The sequence below is a fragment of the Colletotrichum destructivum genome, chromosome 3, assembly GCF_034447905.1.
Source record: "Colletotrichum destructivum chromosome 3, complete sequence".
In the NCBI taxonomy this organism is placed as follows: Eukaryota; Fungi; Ascomycota; class Sordariomycetes; order Glomerellales; family Glomerellaceae; genus Colletotrichum; species Colletotrichum destructivum.
In genome coordinates, this window is record NC_085898.1 from 1,362,507 (window position 1) to 1,384,807 (window position 22,301).

The 22,301-nt window shown below is 56.9% G+C and overlaps 9 protein-coding genes across 9 annotated transcripts; 3 read left to right on the top strand and 6 right to left on the bottom strand.

Moving 5' to 3' along the window:
• Positions 1 to 20: 20 nt before the first annotated feature.
• Positions 21 to 910, bottom strand: CDEST_04510 (Putative Dopa 4,5-dioxygenase, DOPA-like superfamily; the record flags this gene model as incomplete). Its single annotated transcript, XM_062920669.1, has 4 exons — positions 21 to 279; positions 409 to 475; positions 594 to 668; positions 739 to 910. 4 exons carry the CDS (start codon positions 908 to 910, stop codon positions 21 to 23), a joined length of 573 nt encoding a protein of 190 aa, XP_062776720.1.
• Positions 911 to 1,903: 993 nt separating this feature from the next.
• On the bottom strand, positions 1,904 to 3,741 carry CDEST_04511 (Putative cytidine and deoxycytidylate deaminase domain, cytidine deaminase). Its single transcript, XM_062920670.1, has 2 exons — positions 3,313 to 3,741; positions 1,904 to 3,195 (listed from the first exon to the last, which is right to left on the bottom strand). Exons 1-2 carry the CDS (start codon positions 3,716 to 3,718, stop codon positions 2,792 to 2,794), a joined length of 810 nt encoding a protein of 269 aa, XP_062776721.1. The 5' UTR covers positions 3,719 to 3,741; the 3' UTR covers positions 1,904 to 2,791.
• A 648-nt stretch (positions 3,742 to 4,389) lies between these two features.
• CDEST_04512 (Putative extracellular membrane protein, CFEM) lies at positions 4,390 to 6,409 on the bottom strand (the record flags this gene model as incomplete). Its single annotated transcript, XM_062920671.1, has 6 exons — positions 4,390 to 5,441; positions 5,511 to 5,582; positions 5,652 to 5,688; positions 5,762 to 5,940; positions 6,032 to 6,167; positions 6,233 to 6,409. 6 exons carry the CDS (start codon positions 6,407 to 6,409, stop codon positions 4,390 to 4,392), a joined length of 1,653 nt encoding a protein of 550 aa, XP_062776722.1.
• A 2,849-nt stretch (positions 6,410 to 9,258) lies between these two features.
• Positions 9,259 to 10,575, bottom strand: CDEST_04513 (Putative glutathione S-transferase, Thioredoxin-like superfamily, glutathione transferase family). Its single transcript, XM_062920672.1, has 3 exons — positions 10,418 to 10,575; positions 9,766 to 10,205; positions 9,259 to 9,578 (listed from the first exon to the last, which is right to left on the bottom strand). The coding sequence occupies exons 1-3, from the start codon at positions 10,470 to 10,472 to the stop codon at positions 9,360 to 9,362; spliced, it is 714 nt and encodes a 237-aa protein (XP_062776723.1). The 5' UTR covers positions 10,473 to 10,575; the 3' UTR covers positions 9,259 to 9,359.
• Positions 10,576 to 11,579: 1,004 nt separating this feature from the next.
• Positions 11,580 to 13,810, bottom strand: CDEST_04514 (Putative thiamine pyrophosphate enzyme, TPP-binding, thiamine pyrophosphate enzyme, central). The gene has a single exon (XM_062920673.1). It carries the CDS (start codon positions 13,359 to 13,361, stop codon positions 11,673 to 11,675), a length of 1,689 nt encoding a protein of 562 aa, XP_062776724.1. The 5' UTR covers positions 13,362 to 13,810; the 3' UTR covers positions 11,580 to 11,672.
• A 421-nt stretch (positions 13,811 to 14,231) lies between these two features.
• On the top strand, positions 14,232 to 14,957 carry CDEST_04515 (Putative alpha-acetolactate decarboxylase; the record flags this gene model as incomplete). The annotated part of the gene is made up of 1 exon (XM_062920674.1): positions 14,232 to 14,957. The coding sequence occupies one exon, from the start codon at positions 14,232 to 14,234 to the stop codon at positions 14,955 to 14,957; it is 726 nt and encodes a 241-aa protein (XP_062776725.1).
• A 2-nt stretch (positions 14,958 to 14,959) lies between these two features.
• On the bottom strand, positions 14,960 to 16,238 carry CDEST_04516 (uncharacterized protein). The gene has a single exon (XM_062920675.1). The coding sequence runs from the start codon at positions 16,122 to 16,124 to the stop codon at positions 15,477 to 15,479; it is 648 nt and encodes a 215-aa protein (XP_062776726.1). The 5' UTR covers positions 16,125 to 16,238; the 3' UTR covers positions 14,960 to 15,476.
• Positions 16,239 to 17,665: 1,427 nt separating this feature from the next.
• Positions 17,666 to 18,793, top strand: CDEST_04517 (uncharacterized protein). The gene has a single exon (XM_062920676.1). The coding sequence runs from the start codon at positions 18,106 to 18,108 to the stop codon at positions 18,430 to 18,432; it is 327 nt and encodes a 108-aa protein (XP_062776727.1). The 5' UTR covers positions 17,666 to 18,105; the 3' UTR covers positions 18,433 to 18,793.
• Positions 18,794 to 20,143: 1,350 nt separating this feature from the next.
• On the top strand, positions 20,144 to 22,183 carry CDEST_04518 (Putative thiamine pyrophosphate enzyme, TPP-binding, thiamine pyrophosphate enzyme, central). The gene has a single exon (XM_062920677.1). The coding sequence runs from the start codon at positions 20,266 to 20,268 to the stop codon at positions 22,024 to 22,026; it is 1,761 nt and encodes a 586-aa protein (XP_062776728.1). The 5' UTR covers positions 20,144 to 20,265; the 3' UTR covers positions 22,027 to 22,183.
• Positions 22,184 to 22,301: the final 118 nt, after the last annotated feature.

Consider the following 22,301-nt stretch of genomic DNA (forward strand, 5'->3'; position numbering starts at 1 on the left):
TTCTCCCTCTCTTCTCTCTACTAATCCTCAGGAGCGGGGGCAGCTTCTGGATCGTGGGCCAGCAAAGCCTCGACTTCCGCGCCTCTCTTGCGTCTCTCCTCAAGGGAGACCTCCTGCTCGGGCGACGTGGACCAGCCCAGGCCGAGCTCGGGGTATTGAAGCGGAAGCTCACCATCCACCGGCAAAGCGTCCAAGTAAATGGGCCAGGGGGTACCCATCCAAGCGTTCCGGGTTTCATGATCCCGCCGTTGGCTTACAGTCAAGGGGTGGACGAGGACACTTGAACGTATTACATGTTAGATGAGGGAGGACAACAACGAAAAAACCGCCCAATTTGAATCTTCAGAAGTGACTTCAGAGTTGAGTGAAGCTAAAGGCACTTGAGATTGGGTTAGAATGCAATCTCACCTTAGGTTGCCTCGGTTTGCTGCCAAGTAGAAGAAAACATCGGAAAACGAGGAATCCGGTACCCAGACTACGTCGCGTCAGCTTTCTGATCATGAGTTATACAGAAGCAAACATCTGGTTTGCGACAGACGCCCCCCCATCGACATCGGTCTCCGATTTCTCCCGGGGATTTCGTTTTCACGTACTCTCGTATGATCCCGCGGGATGCGGGCCGATGGGATATTCGTTCACCCTGAACAGCGGGACGGCCACGAAGGCGCCTAGAGGAAGTCGTCAGCCAAAACTGACATTCCACATCGTAAAACCCCAATAACCGCCTGCTCGACCTACCATCACGGCGCAGCCTCAGGACGGCATCACGGAGGGCGAGCGCGGCGGCCGTCTCCTGGGGCGACTGGAGCAAGAAGTAGATGTGGAAGTGCCACTCCCGGGTCCGACTCTCGACGACCGTTTTCAGGTCCGACTGGGGTGTCGGCGGTGTGGATTGAGTGACCATAGTCATCTTGGGCAACGGTTGCGCGTCTCTGCGACAAACGTGGAAGAGCGGAATGACGACTCTGCGTTGACAGAGAGTGAGTGGTATGATGAGAGGGAAAAGACATGTGTTGGACACGAGTCAGCATGCGGAGCACCAATTGTCCAATCACGCCATCTTTGGGATTCTCACGTGCGTATGCAGCAGACGAAGGCGGCCGGATAGAGACGGGGTTTCTCAGCGTGAGACAATCTAACAAAACTGAGTGCGGGAGACCAGGGGTTAGCATATATATCTTCATAGGAACAACTTCGAATTCTAAAAAAAAAAAAAAAAGGCGTCACCTATAGATATTCAAGTCGTTGAGACTAACAACCCTTGGCAGCTCACAAGCCACATTATGCAGTCCTCCGTGGACTTGTTTATTGAGCGAGCCAAATTCGACAACTGCTGTCCTCGTCTTGGCTGGATGTTTGAACGGTGCGGCGACGCGTGAGGCTTGCCGTCCTGAATTCTAGTATTAGTTAGATGCTGAAACTGCTTCAGTTGACAATTCTAATGACTGCTACAGAACTGGCATAACATTTCCACAAATACACCGCCGTTAGTCGTTCGACCTCTGCTACACGGCACATCAAGCTGGCCGGGAACGACCGATCTGACTGAAACTTTGTAAAGCCAGCAAAGTGACACGGCCATTGAGAGGACTCTGATGCAAGTGGTGCATTTTGCGGATGTTTGCTAAGCCGTGTGACGCGTGTAGGTAGCAAAGCCGCGTATGGTCTGCAGTGTAAATCGATGCCATGTGCACAAACGGGCCGTCTCCGGCCCGTCTTATCGAAACCCGTGTGAAGCAAGCTTCGTCCGGTGGTCTACGCAATCAGGTACTATGTAGTACAGGTCACGAATGCCGGTGTCTTCGTGTGTTTTAAGAAGTCCGTCTTTGTTTTAATCGTCATGCGGTTAGTAACTGCGTGGTTATGACCTTGCACTATGTAATGACTTAAACGTTGCCGAATCAATTACAGGAGTATGGGTCCAAGATCATCACATACTCCGCATCAAGAGACCTTATCCGATCTCTGGACCTTTCGAACCGTCTTTGCTTCCGTTGGTGGATGGCTGGAGCTCCTGTCCTGGTCTCTCGGACGATGTCCGATAGACAACCTCCACGCTCGAGAGCCATGCAGCCCAAGGCCTGGACCGCGCTGTCTTGTGTTCCTTCCACGGAAACACGGTATTAAAGTCAAGCTCATGCTCCCCAGGTGCCCCCCTCGAGACTTTGTCTTTCACGATATGCCAAGACTAGCTGACACGGTTCAACAGGTGAACGATGTACACAATTGTCGCTCGAATGGGATAGCTGCAGAACATGTAACGGTAGCTCGTCTACCTCAAGACCCAAGAGACAAGGGACGTCTTAAATTGAACCTGCCCATGTGAGAGGTCTGTTCCCTCTGTTCGAGAGTTATTCCTGGCTTATTTGACTTTCCACGTCCAGATCGATAGTGTTGCCTTATTTTGTCTCAGATGATGTTGCGGCCGCGTCGTCCATTGCATCTAGAACGTTTCCGGCTCGTGCGTTTCACGCTTATTCTGCTTTCTCTTCCCTGCCTCTACTGCAACTGCAAGATGTCGTCGCGGGACAACAGAAGCCCCGGTGAACACCTCCAAGTTCCAGCCGAGTAAACTCAATCCACATTCAAGCAACGGCCAAGGACAAGGAGGGCAGGCGATAGACGATGGGTTGAGACTAAAGGCGGTTTTCCACTGAGAACCCCGTTCCACGAACATCTTGACTTCCGTAGCATCCGTGGCACTAGCTTCAGTCGGAGGGGGGAGTGGAGGCTCATCATTGCATAATCCCAAACGAGCCAAGCCCATCCCCCTCCCGTGAGTCGTGACCCCTCACGTAGGACGGCATACGCCCTGATCCCGGTCCCGAGAGCAGCCCCGCGGGCAGGGTGCATCTGGATTGAACTGCCAGCCGAAGAAGACGTCCGTCTCATTGGAAAGGACCGGACCGACCAGTCTCGTCCGGGAGGGCAGGTCGGCGGACAGCTCGAAGACGCGGCGGGAGCCGATGCGGATCTGGCCCCAGCCCATGTCGACGAGAACATCGATGCTCGTGCCGTAGACGTACCCGCCGAAGCCGGCCCAACGGATTGCCGACGCGCACATGGGGCAGCTCTCGGCGTTTGTGTAGATGGTCAGGTCGGCGAATGCATCCAGGGCCTCGGCCGGCGTCATCCGGTACGAGCCCCGCGGGTCGACGAAGAGCGCGGAGCAGTTGTTGATGGCCGCCATCTCCCCTGGTTTGGTTTCACGGTCAACTGCCGTCCAGAAAGTTTAAATAAAAGAGATATTCATCGACTTGGGACGAAGGGGAAAAAAAACAAAAGGGGGGGGGGGGGGGGGGGGGACCGCACCATGGAGAGTCGGGTTGCCCGAGACCTGATTGCCGTTCGCGCCAGTGCAGACCAGCTCCCCTGGACCCCCGACCGTGTGGTTCACGACGACGGCCCCAAAAGCGCCGAACGGGCAGGGATCGGGAAGGGCCAGGTTCGCCTCGCGCATCCAGCGAACTCGCGTGACGAGATCGATCCCGTCGTCGTCGTCGTCGTCATCCATCATCGACAGCGGCGGGATGACGGCCGTCGGGTATCCCAGAGTTGACGCATCACCTTGTGGCAGCTTGGGCTCGCCATGCCGCTGGTGACCACTCTCGACGCCGCATCCAACCGCCGAGGGAATCCCCAAGAGACCAAGAGTGAGGGTGAAGGCGAGGCCTAGCGGCGCAACGAGCTGCCTTGAAGAGACCGAGAGTGCGCCCATTGTTTCAACTTTTCACAACACGGCTGTGTGAGGAGGCGAAGATGCAACGCGGGCTTCTGTCCGGATTCGGCCATATGGACGCTCGGAGGAGGGCTCCTTTGGGGTTAGCGGGTGATGCAACGGCGGGAGGAGTGGCAAATCAACCCGAAGCGGACAGTGTCAATGCTGGTGCTCGGGCTTTTGGTGTTTGTCGATGTCCAAGCTGGTGTTGTGAGTCGTGCTTCAAGGTCGTTTAGGCGGATGGATACAGGAGGATATGCGGCTGCATGATGCGTGTACATGCTCTAGCCGGCTGTGCATTGTCCTCCATCTTCGGGGTGGTGGCATGATTCTTCTTTGCCAGATTTCACTCGAGGGATAACTACTACGGTCATTTAAGGCTTTGGCGGTATTGTATTTGATATGCTATGTTATCGTGCAAGTGATCAGTACTGTGAGCCTTTTTAACCCCGGTCTGTTCCGGGTGGAGACCGGCCCCGCCCCGATTGGGATTCGGAGAGCTTCCCGATCGGACGGCCCAGTTCACTCCGGCAACAAACGGGAGAGGAGCAGTGTTTTCTCAGACCAAGCAGAGTCTTGAACCAAATGGATATCTAAACGGATCTAAGAATTACACAATGCCGTTGACACGTCATGGCATCGTCGCTGATTGCACTCCCCGCAGCGGCCCTTCAGAGCTCCCTGTGTTCCACAAGCACGCGTCTCCCTCCTTGTCCCTTGCGTTCTAACATCTCGATGTCTATGTTGTAGTTCTTCTTCCCGACACCTTCTTCGAGGTTTTCTTTCGGGATTCCATACGGGTTCATCGATCTCCAGGAGAGGTCGAACGGTTGCGGCGGCGAGGGCGGGGGCTCCAGCGCCTTGGGCTGCTTCGAACCCCCCTGGTACGCGTACATGTTGCGGTAGGTTGGCGGTACCGTGCGGTGGTCTTTGGGCGGCACCGGCGGGCCTCGCGGGCCTGTGAGATGGTCGCGGACGTAGTTGTCGCTGAACTGGGGCGGGCTGTGGGTTCGCCCAAATTTATGATACCGCCCCATCTTGTGCGGGCTCTCGCTGCCGCCGCTACCGCCGCCACCACCGCCGCCGCCGCCGCCTTTGCTGCTGCCGCCGCTTGAGGATGGGGAGCTGCCCTCCTTGGACGGCTTGGGCGAAGTCCACCTCGTGAACAGGTCGAACCGCGGAAGCACCTTATCGACGAGGTTGCGGATCATGGGTGCGCAAGCGCAGACGATGACGACGCCGAGCTCGACTGTCGTCCACCACACGACTGGGGCGTAGTCCCACGTGGGGTCGATGGAGCTGCCGAAGACGGCGAGCACCTGCAGCCGGATGATGGTGGAGATGAAGCCGACGGAGCCGAGCAGGAAGACCATGGCGACCGAGATCTTCTTGTTGCGGCTCATCTGCAGGCCCGGGAGCATCGCGATGGGCAGCGCGAGGATGATGAGGTCCTGGATGATGGCGAGCGCCGAGTTGGCGTAGGCCAGCTGGTTGACGTCGAGGCAGCCGCCCGTGTGGATGTCCCGGTTCCAGAAGAGCTCGATGGGATGGCACGAGAAGATGGTGAGGAAGCCGATGACGACTTGGCCGACGACGAGGAACCCGATGAGGATGTAGGCGGCGATGCGGAACTTGCGCACGGTGAAGATTCTCAGGTAGAAAACGACGAGGGAGAGCTTCGCGAAGAGCAGCACGAAGACGTATACGATCTCGGCGGCGTACACTGTGCCTCCGTGGTTAGAGTCCTGTTCCGTATATCCCTGCTACATGGAAAGGAAGTTGTTTTACTCACATAGCCGTAACACCTCAAGCAGACCGCCAGGCTCAAGGTCGTATAAGTGCGTGCCGAACCCTTTGGTTGCCACTGTGACTTGTCAGTACCTCTTCCTAGCCGGAACTCTAAGAGCAAAAGAAGAAGGAAAGGCAAACATACTGAGGATGATAAAGGTTACGGGAGCAATGGCAATGACCTAGTGCAATGTGTTTAGCTCGCAGATGCCTGGAAAGCATGACGACGGGCACGTCGGGCTTTTCTGTACTCACCAAAGCCGAGATGATCAGTACGTCGTCCAGGTTCCACGTCTTTGCAAGGTTCTTTGCAAGCAGCCGCAGGCCGACGGCAAGAGCCGCGACTGTGTAGACCGTGATGAGAATGGCCAGGACCTTGGCCGTCTGGGACTCGTGCGGTAGGTTACACTGCGTAGCTTGGAGCTTTGCAAGGTCTGATATACGTGCCCGTCAGCATTACCATTCATCTCTAACACGGCCAAGCACGACAGCCCCCCCCCCCCCCCCACATCACTTATCATATACCTAAAGAATCTTGCATTGTGCAGTTTGCCAACAGGCAGGGCGCAACTAGCTGACCGAGCCCAGTACTGGCGCAGGAACATGTCGTGTTGGTGAGGTCACATCCGACTCCTTGGATGCCCTGAACGAGACAGTTCAACTAGGTTTCCGAGTGTTAGTCTTTGTGGATCTGGAGGACACTCCAGGCTTTTATGGACTACCCACTCCGCATGTCGAGATTTTGCTGAGGTCGGGCAGCTGCTGTCTCGCGAACAGGTGCACATCCCGCCCAACAAAGAACTCATGCTGGTCCGCCGCTCCCGCGACGACGCCGGCCACCGACAACGTAAGGGGGATCCACAGCAGGCCGAGGGAGGCCGTCAACGAGGTTGGCGTGCGCATTTTTCCGGACCCTTGACGAATTATGCCGCTTGTCGCCAGTGGTACTCACAGCTCCATGCAGGTTTCGAGACGTGGTAGCCGTGTTAGATGGACGGGGTCGATGTTGCATTCGATACCGGCAGGCCCCAGGGTCGCCAAGTCGCCGCACCGGGCGGGCACGATAGGTTTTATCAGACTCCCGGATATGAATTTTGATGAGGGGAATGGAAGCGTGGTCTCTCACAAGTCGAGTGCTTTTGCTGGATAGTCGCCCATGGACCTTGGGATGGGCAAAGACACAGCTCAGATCCCGTGTGGGGGGCAAGAGAGCCGTTATCAACTCCCCCCCCATGTTTCCTTTACTGCGTACCGAGGGGACCCGTTCGCAGCAGCAAACGAGGTTGGTCCGTTGAGCTTGACACATCCAGGATGACTGGTCTTCTGCTTCGGACGCCGCAGGCCTGGTGCCCCTCGAACCCACCGGAAAAGAACACGAAGGGGGCTCCGGGGCGGACAAAGCTCCCCCCTCACACTGCTACACATCTCCAGGGCTGTCCAAGTGTTGCGAAGTCTTGAGGGGGAGAGATGGGATGGTTGGGATGGGAGGTTGACAACGGGGACGGCGGCGTGTTGTACAAATATGAGACGGATAAGAGTGTGTGGCCATGTTCTGTGCGCTTGCGCGGTGATTGGATCTACATCTGTGTGTGTGTGTATGTGTGTGTGGTGCTCTCACTCTTCAGCAATCATCAAGCATCAACAGGCATGGCCGCATGACAAGCCCCTCCCTCCCTTGTTCTCTTTTGGAAGCATGGCAGTCAGTATACTTACATCGAGAGTACTGTAAGTATCTACCTACAGGTACGATGAATATGCCCGCTGACTGGGTGCGGACGGGCCTCACTTCTCCCAAGTCCGAAGACACTCCGGCGTAATTCCTGAATTCTATTCGGCCTACAATGTCTAGGCAATGATTTTGATCGGAAAAGCCCGCGGTTGGCAAAAATGTGAAGTCTTTGACGCTCGAGAGCACGAGCTTTGAGGCAAGTCTATCCAGTCATCAGTACAAAGGTCTCGGAGGTTTTCGTGTGGCCATCCTGCAGCTGCGGGCCTCTAATTAATGTATGGCGACAGAATCAACCAGGGGACTTATTTGGCCATGTTGTTTCACGGGACCAGGAGAGATCTCGCCGTCTCCCATCATTGGATCGATCAGCGGGTGTGGCCATCCAAGCGAGCCGTGCACTTCGGTCATTGTCCATCCTCCTCCTCCTCCTCCTCCTCCTCCTCCACACGCACCGGCAAAATAGGGCCGCGTATTCCTTTGGTATTGTTTTTTTCTTTTTCGAAAGGAATTACAGTGTCAGTCCATCACTGCCATACATAGGAGAGTGAGGCCGGCCAAGGTTGCGCCCGGCCCAGATCCCCTCCCCCCGCTTCCGCATCCCTGTCCCTGACCGGCAACATCCCTCCGGGATGTACGCTGTGATGTTTCACGCTCGGTGTTTCGAAGCCGGCTTCGAGAAGGGTATGCTCAAGCCCCCTTCGTGTTCTTCCACTCACTCACCCGTCTCTGCAATGTCCACTCTTCCCCTTCCACCACTCAAGAAGCGAAGCCGAAGAAGAGACGGGTGCGCAGCCGCCCCTCTCCCCGTCTGCAGTTGTCCCGTTGTTTAAAGCAGAAACTCTATTTAGATGCCGCCATCCTCCGCCCTCTGCTCACCGCAGTCTGTTCACGGCCCAACCCTTCTTTCTCTCCCTCCCCAGTACCCGACGTCTCTGACGAAACCTGTCACGTATTCCGCGCGATAGGCCCAGTTCCTGCCCGGCAAGGTAGCTGGATTCATCTTTTGCCCGGTTCTTCCATGCCTGTAACGGCTTGGCTGCCCCTCATTCTCGACCCAACTACATCCTGGAAGAGTTGGAATTGTTCGTTTCTGCTTCTCGGTAGTTCTTCGACTTCCATAGCTCAGGCCCCAGAACACACGCACACACGCCCTCTGGAACAGTAGCCAAGCGAACATCACCGCGAACACGACCTTTAGACTTCGTCCCTTTGGAGTCCCCTCATCTGTCCCTGAGAGAGGAAACCCAGATTGGCAAGGGCTTCATGTTAGTCTGATTCTCGCCGCTGTTTGCCTCACTCCGGAATGTGGGCGCGGCGGGCCCAGCAAACGTGCCATGAGAACAGACACTCAGCCGATGTGAACATCTCGGAGACAGAACTGATCGGTCAATATCTCCGTCGGACGAGTGGCCTTCCGGTGTGTGTCTGTGGGCTTGTGCAATGGCTATGACGGTGAACCGCCTCCTGATCCCCAAGTTGATGATGCCTCTTGGAGGCAATTGACGGTTGCATTGACGACTCAGAGAAGCATCCTGGAACTCGAAATGGTGGGTGAGATAAGTAACATGCTTTATGGCGTCACGTGTACCACGTTTGTCACCTTGGCTGCGGCCCAGAAGACGAGTCGGTGTTTGGCCTTTCGACACTTGTGATACAGCTCTGGCTATTTTCACATGCTGGTAAGCGACCCTCTGCACCTTTTTCTTCAGTGACTAGAGTAAAACGTCTCATTTCCCAGGGTGTTCTTCCATCTCATGTCACAATACATGTCTATGATCAAGTGAAGGAAAGTGTCTGGTGGCGAAATCGAGAATCAAAAGGTGCCAACGCTCAGTTGCAGCCATGTACATGAACACATTATGAAAGTCTCGAAGAATGTCACCCTTTCACGTTCGACGGCCGTTTTTGGTTGGCAAGCTTCGGCATCCGGCCCATGAGATCGCAAGCCCCAGCGAGGGCATTCGGTCAGACTTGGGACCACGAACTCTATCAGTAGGCGAGGAGAGGGTAAGGGGGGGGGGGGGGGGGGTTGAAAAGTAATTATTTACGCCAGCTATGGATGAGACTGATTAAGCTTCCGAAAGCCCTGCAGCGGAAAAGACCATCATCCCACGAGGAGGACATTTAGGCCTGGGCGGCCTTCATGCTAGAGATTCTTTCCCGCGTCTTTTCGACGACGACCTCCTCGTTGTAAATGCCGTTGACACTGGGCGTGGCATTGACGACCTGCGCCCACTTGTAGAAGGCCGGCGCCCTCTCCTCGAGGGAGCTCAGGATGGTTTTGGGGACGAGTTCGTGCTTGGCGAAGGAAAAGAGCCTCAGCGTAAAGGAACCGGTGAGGACCTAGTTTGCGGTAAGTAAGAGGGAGACTCATTTCCATTCATCGCGGCGTTGCTCGGACGGAAGGGGAAACGAGAATACAACAAAGAATTATAAACATCAAAACAAAAAAATTGAAACATTTAAATAATTCAAAAAGAATTAAACAAAACATGTGTCACCGGGCTCGTGTGACGGGTCTCAAACTCACCTCGGCCAAAGTAACCTTGTCGCTGCCGTCGAAATACGGCGCCGCGTTCTTCAACAGCGGCTCGATCTCCTTGGCGATGATGTCGACGAAGGTCGCGGCAACCTCGGCGACCTCGGCGTCGGACTTTGAGAGCTGCAGCTTGAAGAGCAAGGAGTTGGCCTTGCTGAAGTAGGTGTCGACGAAGAAGGCGATGCGCGCGCGGCGCAGGGCGGCGTCCTTGGAGCCCGCGACGGGCACGAGGTGGGACGGGTGGGCGTCGGCGAGGAACTGGGCGACGATGGCGGACTCGGTGACGATCTCGCCGTCGTACGAGATGGACGGCACCAGTCCGCGCGGGTTGATGCGGAGGTACTCGGGCGTGCGCGGCACCGAGAGGTCGACGATCTCCTCCTCGAACGGCAGGCCGAGCTCGGCGAGGGCGATGTGGGCGCGGTGAGCCCCTGGGCCCGGGTGTCAGTATGTCTCTTGGCTTGTTTCTTTGCGCGTGAGAAGGGAGTGTGTGAGAGTAAGAGTGAGTGTGAGAGAGTGAGTGAGAGTAAGTTTATGTGTGAGTGATTGTGTGTATGAGTGAGTGTTTGTGAAAGTGAGAAATAGACGAATGAGCTGGTGGTGATATTGGGGGGGGTGGGGGGGGTTTCACATATTCACATACAAGGGCAGTTATGGTTCGTGTACAGTATAATCTTGGGGGTGGCGGCGGCAGACATGGCGACGATTGGTTACGAAGACGACGGGTAAAAGATTGCTGGGAAAGTATCCTGACTGGGCTGTGAGGAGGGAGGAAGAGTCGTGTTGATGTCTTGAAAGTAGAGTTATCTCTGGATAATATGGTGGTTTGCGAAAAAGACTCAATATTTGAAGGGACCAGGACCCAACGGGCTGATTACCAATGTTCCCCGCGACACGTCGCCGGTTGGCCAGTTGCATCATTGGATAATCAATGTCGTGATGCAAGATGTACCTCATCCGCCATGCCGCCTGTGAGTGAGGGGAAATGCACCCGCGCGGCTCTCCCCTCCCCTCCCCTCCCCTCCGCCCGGCCTCGAGAACCCCGCCGGCGGATTTAGAAGCTGAGGGGTTTCCTGGCTTATAAATCAAGTGGGATGCCGGCGTTGGTCCAGGATCCGAGCCGACTCTTCCCCTCAGATGGATTGGCTTGCGTTAGGATGGGATGGGATGAGTTGTGTTGGGATGATCAATTTCTATCTTCATGATGGATTGCATACCATACAGGCAATGCCTAGGCGGCAAGTAATCCCGGAGGCTATGGAAAATGCACCCCGTCCGTCGCGAAATGCCTGTACTATCTGGCGATAATCCCTCCCTCGTCTCCCCCACCTCTCCCGCAAGCCGGCCCGCTGGTGGAATCCGTCTTGTTCAGGGCCCAGGGGTGGTGCATGGCCAAGATTCCGCACCCGCCCGTGAGGTGAGGCCCTGGTCCGAAGAAACGAGGACCCGTGGGGAAGTTTTCGTAGGGCTGAGGGGGGCCCATCTGTCTAGAATCTGTTCTGCCCGTGTGACGGTCGATGTGGAATCCCAGCCTGTCTGGGAAGCACAATTCCGAACCGCAGAGTTGACTGAGTTGCTTGGCATGCAACACCTGCGCCTTTGGGTTCAGAATCGGTCTGGTCAAGCTGTGACATTCTTTGCATCCGGTTTTTAAAGTAGAGAGTTTGCTCAGGAACACGTCCGTCAAGGGGGGAGCTGTGGTCTCGGGGTTCTTGGCTCTCAAAAAAAAAAAAAACAGGGTTGGGTTGAGAGATCACGAAGCACACGATCATAACCCATAAGCATGATTATTACTGTTATTCCATAGATGATGAATTATTAGAGCACGGGTTCCTGGCTATTGGTGCCTCACTTCGAGGCGAACCCTGGCATTTATCCTCGTATTATACATATTAACTTCAGCTAATGCTGTCTTGGATGACGTTCTTCATGAGCTCGTAGTTGTGCGAGTAGTCGATGTTGACATCGACCACGCACACGCCCTCGTGGCTCAAAGCCTCCTTCATGACGGCCTCGAGCTCGGACGAACGGCTCACGCGCAACCCTTTGGCCCCAAACGCCTCGGCGTACTTGACAAAGTCGACGCCGCCCAGGTCGACGCCGGAGCTGCGGCCGTACTTGTCGACCTCCTGGAACTCGACCATGTTGTATTTGCCGTCATTCCAGATGAAGTGCGTGATGTTGCACCCCTGCTGCACCGCCGTCACCAGCTCCTGGCCACTGTACAGGAAGCCGCCGTCGCCGCTGACGCTGACGACCTTTTGCGAGCACGGCGGCCGCTGGGCGAGCGACGCGCCGATGGCCCACGGGAGCGCGACGCCGAGCGTCTGCTGCACGTTGGACACGAGGAACGACTTGGGGCTGTAGGCGAAGTAGAAGCGCGAGAGCCAGATATACATGCTGCCGACGTCCGACGCGACGGTCGGCGACGGCGGCAGCAGGCCCTGCATCAGCCTGATGAAGTAGAGCGGGTGGACGGGCCCGTCGCCTTCTGCGGACCGACCTAGGGCCTGCGGGCTCTGCTCCCAGGCGTGGAACTCGGCAAAGATGGCCCTGGCCGCCTCGGACTCCTGCGGCCGCGAGACCGTCGCGAGGATGTCCCCGAGGGCCTTGACGTTGGCGGCGATGGACCCGACGAGCTCAAGCTTGGGGTTGTAGAAGGCGCCGTAGTCGGCGGGGACCCAGTCGAGGTGGAGGATCTCGAGGCTCGGGCTCTTGTGCCACGCGTCGGCGTCGTACTCGGACTGGTCGTAGCCGGCGACGATGACGAGGTCGGCCTGGGCGAGGAGTTTGTCGCCCGGCTGGTTGCGGAAGAGGCCGATGCGGCCGTAGAAGAGGTGGGCGAGCTCGCGGCTGATGGAGCCGGCCGCCTGGAAGGTCTCGACGACAGGGATCGGGTGCTTCCGGAGGAACCGGTGGACGGCCTCGACGGCCTCGGGCGTGGCGGCCCTCGCGCCGAGGAACAGCACGGGGAACTTGGCGTCCTGGATCATGGACGCGGCCCGGCTCAGGGAGGCCGACGGCGACGTGCCGTACTCGGGCGGCGTGAAGGCGGCGGGCGGAAGCGCCGGGATGGACGTCTTGGAGCCGAGCGTCATGATGTCGATAGGCAGGCTGACGGCGGTGGCGCCCTGCGGGTAGGCGGTGGCGGTGCGGAAGGCGTCGAGCATGATCTCGGCGACCTGGTCCGGGTGGACGGCGCCGGTGGTCTTCTTGGTGACGGGCCCGAGCAGCTGCACGCCGCGCAGGCTCTGGTGCGTCTTCTTGGCGGCCTGGACGCGCTTGACGTCGCCGACGATGGCGACGACGGGGGCGCCCTCGTCGTTGGCCGTCACGAGGCCCGTGGCGAGGTTGCTCGTGCCGGGGCCCGACGTGGCTATGCAGACGCCGGGACGCCCCGTGATGCGGCCGATGGCGCCGGCGATGAAGGCGGCGTTCTGCTCATGGCGGCAGACGACGAGCTTGATCTCGGGCCGGTCGATGAGGGCGTTGAAGACGGAGTCGATCTTGGCGCCCGGCACGCCGAAGATGTGCGTGACGCCGGCGTTGACGAGGGAGTCGATGACGACGTCTACCGTTTCTGACATGGTGGGTGAATCGAGTGAGGGAGGGTTGTTGGAACTGATGAGATGAGGAGGGTCTGGCTCAATGTGGTGAAGAGCTTTTGATTCATTCACACACAAGCTGAACCGTCACTTGGAACTGGAACTGGAATGTTGGGGTGGGGGTCTGCCGTTTTCGACGAGTAAAAGTTCAGACCACGTGAGAAAAGTCGGGGATAGGGAGGGATTTCGATGCCAAAGTGATCCTTTGTACGAGAGATGGGAGATGGATGTGCCGTAAATGCCGTAGAGTTGCGTGATGTCGATGGTCATGACCTGCTTTAGACTGACAAAATAATTCACTCACTCACTCTTACTCTTTCTCTATCTCACCCTCACACTCTCTCACACATACACACACAGGCTGACGAGTGAGTAATGAGAGATGAGTGATAAGTGACGATTGAAGTGGACTGCTGCTGAGTGAGGCGTTGATGCGGTGCGACTGACGTCAGTGAGAAGCGACAGTTGTGGGACCAAAGCGCATGCTTTGATGACTCAACAAAGTGTAAATGATAGGCGAGTTTCGCCAGAGAATGGACGGCCGGTGGCCAGCCCCGCAGAGGGCCGATGCAGTTCCGGAGTCTCGTCCCGGCGAATCCGGAGATGCACCTCAGTGAGGCTTTACTTCTCAACACCAACCAACCAACCAACCAACCACACCAACAGGGACAATCACACGCAGTCGATACTACTCCCATCTCATCCCGTCTCATCTCATCTAGTCTCATAGAGCCTCATCTCATCTCGACTCTGCCCCCCTTCCTTGCTCCCCCCTTTGCTCATCGCATTCTCTCATTCCCCCTCATTAATCTTTCACCATACTCCCCCACCTCCCCCCCTCACCGTTCAACCATGGCCGTCAACGAAATCTTCCAGTACTCCATCATCTCGGCCCTCATGGACGGCGTCGCCTCCACCGGCCTGCCCGTGTCCCAGCTCATCGCCCACGGCGACCACGGCCTCGGCACGTTCCGCCACATGGTCGGCGAGATGATCATCCTCGACGGGAAGCTCTACCAGATGAAGTCGGACAACACCGTCCACCCCGTCGACACGAGCCCGGCCTCGGACGCCGTCGCCCCCTTCGCCATGGTCACCCGCCTGCGGCCGACCGCCACCGTCCGCGCCGCCTTCGCCGACAAGAAGCAGCTCTTCGAGCACCTGTCGCGGGAGTTCCCTGACTCGAAGAACTTCTTCCTCGCCATCCGCATCGAGGGCGTCTTCAAGGGCATCACGGTGCGCACGGCGGGTGGGCAGAGCAGGCCTGGCGAGGGCCTCGTCGAGGTCGGCCGGAACCAGGCGTCGCACACGTTCGAGGAGCCGGTGCGCGGCACCGTCATCGGGTTCCGGTCGCCCGAGTACACCATGGGCATCAGCGTCGCCGGCGACCACCTGCACTTCATCACCGAGGACCGCACGCAAGGGGGCCACATCCTGTCGTTCGGGACGGACGGCGAGGTGGACATCGGCGCGGCGCAGATCTCAAAGTGGCACCTGGAGCTGCCGACCAACGACCCGGAGTTCAGCAGGGCGCCGCTGGAGGGGGACAAGGAGGGTATCGCAGCTGTTGAGGGGTAGAGACGAGCGTTGAAGTGGAACGAGAGAGGGAGAGAGGGAGAGAGAGAGAGAGAGAAAACAAAAAGATAACCTGCCTGCATGGTTGACAGTTAGACTTTTCGCTGAGCCAAGCCAAGACATAATACATACAAACTTTCCCATCACGTTCAAGATATTTGTTCGAAAAGTGGCCATTGATAAAAACTAGAAGAACCATCGTGATGGAAATCATGAGGGTAGAAATGATAAGGATTGAAGGATCAAGGCTATTCACGTTTAAGCATCGTTACTACAGATGATGACGTAATAAAATAACAAAATTAATTCGTATGCAGAAGGATAAAATACCCTCCCATACAGATGTGATATGATAAGTGATGTACAGGTATCGATGGCGATGACCATGTCAGAAACACACTATGGAAGAAGACAAATAACATTTCGCTGTTCTATGGGTATTCCCACCCCAATGCCTTTTTTAACCAGTTTCCAGTTCGATACAAGAGAAAATTCAGCTCCAGACAGTCCTGTCGACCGGGCTTAGAAGGTGTAGACGCAGCTGCTGGGCTCCTTGACCTCGACGGCGCGGGCCGAGATACCGAGGCAGCCGGTGTTACCAGCAGGGTTGGCGACGCCGGAGGACACCCAGATGGCCCACGAGTTCTCGATGCTGCCGGGGCAGGCGAGGAAGCCGGCGCCGTCGAGGGTCAGGTCGCCGTACTGGTCGATGGTCCAGCCGGTGCGCTCGCCGTTGCGGGGCGCGGGCTGGGCGCCGGTGGTGTAGCCGAGCTTGCCCTGGCCCATGCCGGAGCGGTCGGCGTAGAGCTGCTGCGGGGTGGCGGAGGCGGCGTAGAGGTAGAGGCCGCCGTCGTCGGAGAGGTAGAAGGTGGCCTCCTCCTCGGTGACGGGGGCCTTGCCGTTGTCGCAGGTGGCGTTCTGGCTCGGCAGCTGCAGGAAGATGCTGCTGCGGGCGGCCTGGAAGTGGGAGAAGTGCACGGGGCTAGCGGAGCGGAGGGCCATGATCTGGAAGTAGGCCGGGGGCGTGGCCGGGGCGGTGCCGTTGGTTGTGCCGTTGGTCGGGCTGTTGATCGTGCAGCTGGTCTGGCGGCTGTAGACCGAGGGGATGGAGGCGCCCGAGACGGCGGCGATGAAGGAGGCCGCGACGGCGAGGGTGTTGGCGAACTGCATTGTGTGTTTTTTTGGGTTGTCTTGAGTGGTTTTGCTTCGTCTGTTGGGTTGTCGTAAAAGACTGATGTGGTTCGGTAGATGAGATTACTTGGGAGTATTAAGAGTCGATGGCGGTGATGAGAACTTTTAGATATGAGCTCGAATAGGAGGTCCTATCCGTCTCATTATATATCCCAGGTTGACAAACGATCATGGTCATGACCATGCCATGCTATGGCGTGCCGGTTGCCGCCGTGCCACCAGAGCTTCTCGAGGACCCGCCGAAGATCATCTCGTAATCACGGGGTGTGCAGAGTAAACTCTCTCGGTAGTCAGTCCTCCCAACGAGTGCGTATGTGCACTGCCGAGCCGTAGATCTTCTCGTACTCTGTACCTGTACACACATTATCACAATGCCGGTCAAGGATGCAGGTGGCAGGGTGCAGCGGGTGGGGGGGGGGGGGGTCCCATTGACATCACAGAGCCCCTGCGATGGAGAACGGAAAGAATACGAGAGGAGCCGCCACCGGGGGGTGAGGGAGGAGGAGGAGGAGGAGGAGGCGCGCACTCGGTTCATTGGGCTGAGTTGGATGGCTTGGGCACGCTTGGCGATGGGGCATCCCGTTGTCCCCTAGCGTTGCCGTCTACCGTCTGCGCCTCCCGCGAAGCCCGCTAAGTCCATGTACTGTATTGGTACGAGGAAGCCAAGCTCGTGGTGGAGGAAAGATGGGAACGCCAGGGAGACAAGAGGAAGAGGGTCATGCAACCCCACCGGCGGCCTCGGGGGGAGCGGCCAGCCCGCGAGGCCGCCGATTGGCCCGGCCCTCTAATCCAGCACCGTGGGACCATCATGGAGGCTGGATGAACGGCTGTAACTCTGTAGCATTGGATGAAAATAGAGAGTGTGTGTGTATTGCGAATACTGTACAAAGACTAAAATTTAGAAAAAATTAATAAAAAATTAAAAAATTAAAAAGGGCATGGGGAAAAGAGAGGCTGGGGGCCCAGGTGGCTGGCAACAAGTCGATATACACGCACACACTACATCGTACACACTGCCTATATCGTACGGTCCCATGGCGTACTGAATCGTTCAATGCAATTCAGCCTTAAGCAGCCGGCTGTCCTAACAGCCAACACTACATCGTACTATAGTAGAGAGACAGCCAACAGGGAAGAAGTGGGCGGTGATGTCACAAGACGACAACACGACCCGAGGCTCCACGTCCCCTATATTTTCTTCTATTTTCGGTGTGCTATGTGCGCTACGGGGGAGTCCTTTTCGACCCGTCTCTCCTCGGTTAACCTCGTTCTTCTTTGATTTCCCGAGGGGTGATCCCTGCGAGGCAAACAAGCAGACGCTAGATGCATTGTACCTATAGGTCAAGGAGGGAGAGGAAAGGGGGGGGGGGGGGGGGGGGCAACGTTGCACCGCACTCTAGAGAGACACAGCAGGATTGCTTTCGGAGCCATTTGATTTTGAGTTTTATTTTATTTTTACATAAACAAAGCCGTCAACGCTGGGAGAAAGTTGGTTGGTCACCTTTCTCCAGGTCGAGAGGCTTTTCTACCCGAAACTGACACCGCCCAGCAGCGCCGCTTTCGACAACGCCCGGCCAACGCCAAGCTATTAATATACGAGTCAAGGGGAGAGGATGGGGCCATGCCGCGGTGACGGCACATCCGCCTGGGTTACCTTCTCCGAGGAACTTTTTTAGTGCTTCCATGCACGCACTCACTCACTGTTGGAAGCGCACTCGGCTGACGTTTAGCGCTTGGAGGCGAATCGGCCACCACCACCACTGCCACCAACTCATGCGCTTGCTTGGTGCCGCGGGACACACGCGCCATCGTCATCGCATTACTCTTTCCTAAGGGTCCGTCGCCATGGCCGGCTCCGTGAAGAAGTACGCCGGCAGGAGATCGATGGATGGCTTAGAGTCTTGTCGGTTCAACTCTTCCCCCTTAGCGGTGCCGCTGATCAAGACGTCGGAGGCCTATCATGATGCCCTGCTCAAGCCCGACGGGCCCAACAGGTCCGTGTTCGGATCATCTGCCGTCCCTGAGATTCTGTATTTGTGGCGCACATGGACATTCTATGGACTATGGAGACTCATCTCTACATCGTACACCACCTCCACCTCCTCCTCCTCCTCCTCCTCCTCCTCCTCCCCCAGCCCAACAACCCAATAACCTTGATGTTTATTTTTGTTTCTTCTTCGGCGCCCCAGAAACCCTGAATCGGACCGGCTGCGATCGGCATGGCGTTGTCTCTCTGGCCGGGAAGGTTGGGAAAGAGTCCAAATGGTTGTCCCCCCGTCTTTTCTAGAAGTGGCATGTTAACATGTTCTGGACTCTCTCGTCTGGACAGCTAACATCATTGTTTTGCGACCGACCACCGTCCTCGATGGCACCCAGGAGGCAACAACCCGACCTTGAGAGCACCTTGTGACGATCTTGGGGGGTTTGCGGGTCACCTAAATTCGCGCACCAGACGATGATCCCGCGGAGTGGAGGCACCGCTCGACCGAGAACCCAGCGTGCATCCAAGGCAGGCGGATGCCGAGATAGGGATAGACACTGGATGGGAGTCGAGATCCACGTGTGCGCATTCATCCAACACGCCGGATGGACCCAGTCAGGTTCGTAAGATATACATAGTAGATGGGCCTTGACTGAGTCAACCAGCCAGTTCCAACCGGCAACCCTTTTCCGACGCTGCCATCGGGCTCTCAGTGCGACTCTGACCGATTCCCCCCCCCCCCCCAAGTGGCTGCTGCTCTTCCTGTGTATGTGTGCGTGCCTCTTTTCTGATCATCGTCAGAACCAGGACTGAGTCGATTCTTGACGGGACATTGTGATGTTCAGTCAATCGAGATTGCCCCCCAGTCCCCAACTAAATTCCGACTCGCGTTGAAAGAGCCTATATGTCCGTAGGCAACCAGTAAATGAACTGCGTATCCGTCTAAATTACATGACTTGAAGAAATATGACCAAACAATGGGATATATCAGCCATCTCACCAACCCTTTGACACGTCTTCACGCAGTTAAGTTGCCGCAGATGGATGCAATTGTTGATGGTGTACATCGTAGACAACAGACATGGATCAGATCAACCTGATGGACGATGGCCTCAACCATGACTTCACTTGACATGATTGGCGCGTCGTCTTAATCTGAACTCCGCCGATGGAACGATGGAACATTGTGCCTGGAGCCCGGGGTCAACCCGTCCGTGTGCCTGCGGTGTCCGGACGAGAATCGGGCGGCGGGCTGCCTCTACCGAGACCGGCGGGCTCTTCGAGAAGCGCAAGAGGCGGCAGTTGGATACGTCACCTGTCGGCCATTTCAACCGTCGTGTCGCTTTCCAATCTTGACTTGAGATGCGTCTTCTTCTTCTTCTCTACACGAGTAGCCGCTTTCCAATCTACAGACCACCTTCTAACATCTCGGTTGGAGAACCTAACTACCCATTTTCCCAGCGTCTCCCATCGTCATCTTCTCCCTGGCTCCAAGTCCGCCATCTGCCTCGGCCTCGAAAGGGCATGTCTCGGCATATCCAGCCATATGAGAAGAAACATTCCATGAGTTGGCACAGTCCAGCTGCACCGGTGATTTTAAGGCTTTTGTTTCCGGCCTGATTTTGATCTCCACCAAAGATTCGGACAACACTTGGGCGGTGTACCCCATCTGCTGCGAGTGTTTGGAATGGTATTTCCTTCTCTCAGTGTGTTTTTTTAATACAAAGATTGAGGAACAAAACAGGAATCTCCGACTATGAAATTCTCTCTGGTTTTAGTGTGATACAGATGCCGCGACATTTTCATATCCTTCCCCCAGTGTCTACCAACAAGCGTCCGCATCGGCATAACCGCAGAGATGGATAGGAGCAGCAAACATACCGACGCATGCCGTCGGAGTACGAATCGGAGTGAACACCACAACTGTTCCCGAGGCTCAGTTGCTCCACAAATCTCGGGGGTGAAATAGCTTCTGTAACCGTGGCTCGCTCGCTTTCGGTTCAAAGATGAGGGGAAGTTGAGAGTAGAGCTACTCACACTTGTCGAGAACTCAAGGTTCAATTATCACCCTGCGTTTAAGCATTGACACCCGGGCTTTTGAATTTTTACAGGCCCTCGATTTTATCCATCTCATCCATCATGTCTCAATCTCACGACAAGTCAACAGTGGTCACCCTGGCCGAGTACCTTTTCGCCCGCTTACACCAGCTCGGCGTAGGCGCCATCCACGGCGTTCCCGGCGACTTCAACCTGCGTCTCCTGGACTTCGTCGAGCCCGCGGGGCTCCAATGGGTCGGCAACACCAACGAGCTCAACGCCGGCTACGCCGCGGACGGGTACGCCCGCATCAAGGGCATCGGCGCCCTCATCACGACCTCCGGTGTCGGCGAGCTCTCGGCCATCAACGCCATCGCCGGCGCCTACGCCGAGCGTGCCGCCGTCGTTCACATCGTCGGCACTCCCTCCCGTGCCGTCCAGGACGGCCGGCTCATGTTCCACCACGGCTTCAACGACGGCGAGTACGGCCGCTTCGCCAAGATGCACGCCCACGTCACCGTCGCCCAGGCGGACCTGCGCCACGCGCCCTCGGCCCCGGAGCAGGTCGACCGCGTGCTGAGGGAGTGCCTCGTCCAGAGCCGGCCCGTCTACATCCAACTGCCCCAGGACCTGGTGGATGCCGCCGTCTCGGCCGACAGGTTGCAGTCACCCATCCGAGTTCCGGGCCATGAGGCGACTCCGGCGATCGAGAACGCCCTGGCAGCGGTGTTGGACAAGATCTACAAGGCGAAGCAGCCGCTCATTCTCGTCGACGGGGAGGTGAGACCGCTGGGCATTGTCGATGAGGTCCATCAACTGGTCGCATCGACCGGGTGGCCGACCTGGACGAGCGGTTTCGGAAAGTCTTTCGTCGACGAGACGCTGCCGAACGTCCACGGCATCTACTCGGGCAAGTTTGCCGCAGAGACCGCGAGGACGTTCTTCGAGAGCGCGGATCTCGTCTTGTGTTTCGGGCCTCACTTCAGCTCGACAAACACCTCCCTCTTCACCACCATCCCGAGGACAGACATCTCGGTGCTCTTCTACGACAACCAGGTAAAGGTGGCCGGCGAGCTCTTCCGGGACGTGTCCGCCAAGGGCCTGCTCGCTTCACTTCTTCAAACCCTGGACACGTCGAAAACACACCGGTACGATCCTTATCCATCCCTCCCACGAGACTATAGCATCGCCTTCTCGGACGTCTCTGCCGAGGAGAAGATCAACCACTCCAAGTTCTGGCGTCTCGCGGCCAACATCCTCCGCCCGGGGGACATCATCCTCGGGGAGACGGGCACATCCGGCCACGGCTGTCGCGTGCTGGCCCTGCCGCCCCATACGAGGCTGTTCTCACCGGCCACCTGGCTGTCCATCGGATACATGCTCCCGGCCGCCCAGGGCGCCGCCCTCGCGCAGCGGGAGCTCATCCGGTCGGGCCGGTACCACGGCATCGAGGACGCGCGCACGATCCTCTTCATCGGCGACGGCAGCTTTCAGATGACGGCCCAGGAGATGTCGACCATCATCCGCCACAGCCTCGACGTCGTCGTCTTCCTCGTCAACAACGACGGTTACACGATCGAGCGGTGCATCCACGGCCTGGCGCAGCCCTACAACGACGTCGCCGCTTGGAGGTATCTGCAGGCGCCCGGCTTCTTCGGGGCCGACGCGGCGGAGACGTATACCGGGTCGGCGAGGACTTGGGGAGAGCTGGAAGCGGTGTTTCAAGAGAAGAGATTCCTGCGTGGTAAGGGGCTGAGCATGGTCGAGGTCTTCATGGACCGCGACGACGTGCCCGAGGGCTTGCTTTCCGACCTTCTAAAGCGGGAAAAAGGACGCATCTCGTCTCTTGATCAGCACTTGTGACGCGGGTCTTGAACGCATGGCCGCCTGTTGTTCGAGGGGTCTACCTACTGTCTTGTTAGATTATGCAAGTCACTGATGTCTTTTGCTCACTCATCGCCACAGTCAGCGACATCTTTCACTCGCTTAGTGCTACAGTTAGTGATATCTCACATTACTTGAGTGAGTAAAATCTTCATCTTCACTTAATATCTCAGTTGACGTTGTTTTCAAGATTGCCTGACTGACTCATGATAGAGTGAATGGCATCTCACAATGTTAGAATATTCGTTTCTTTA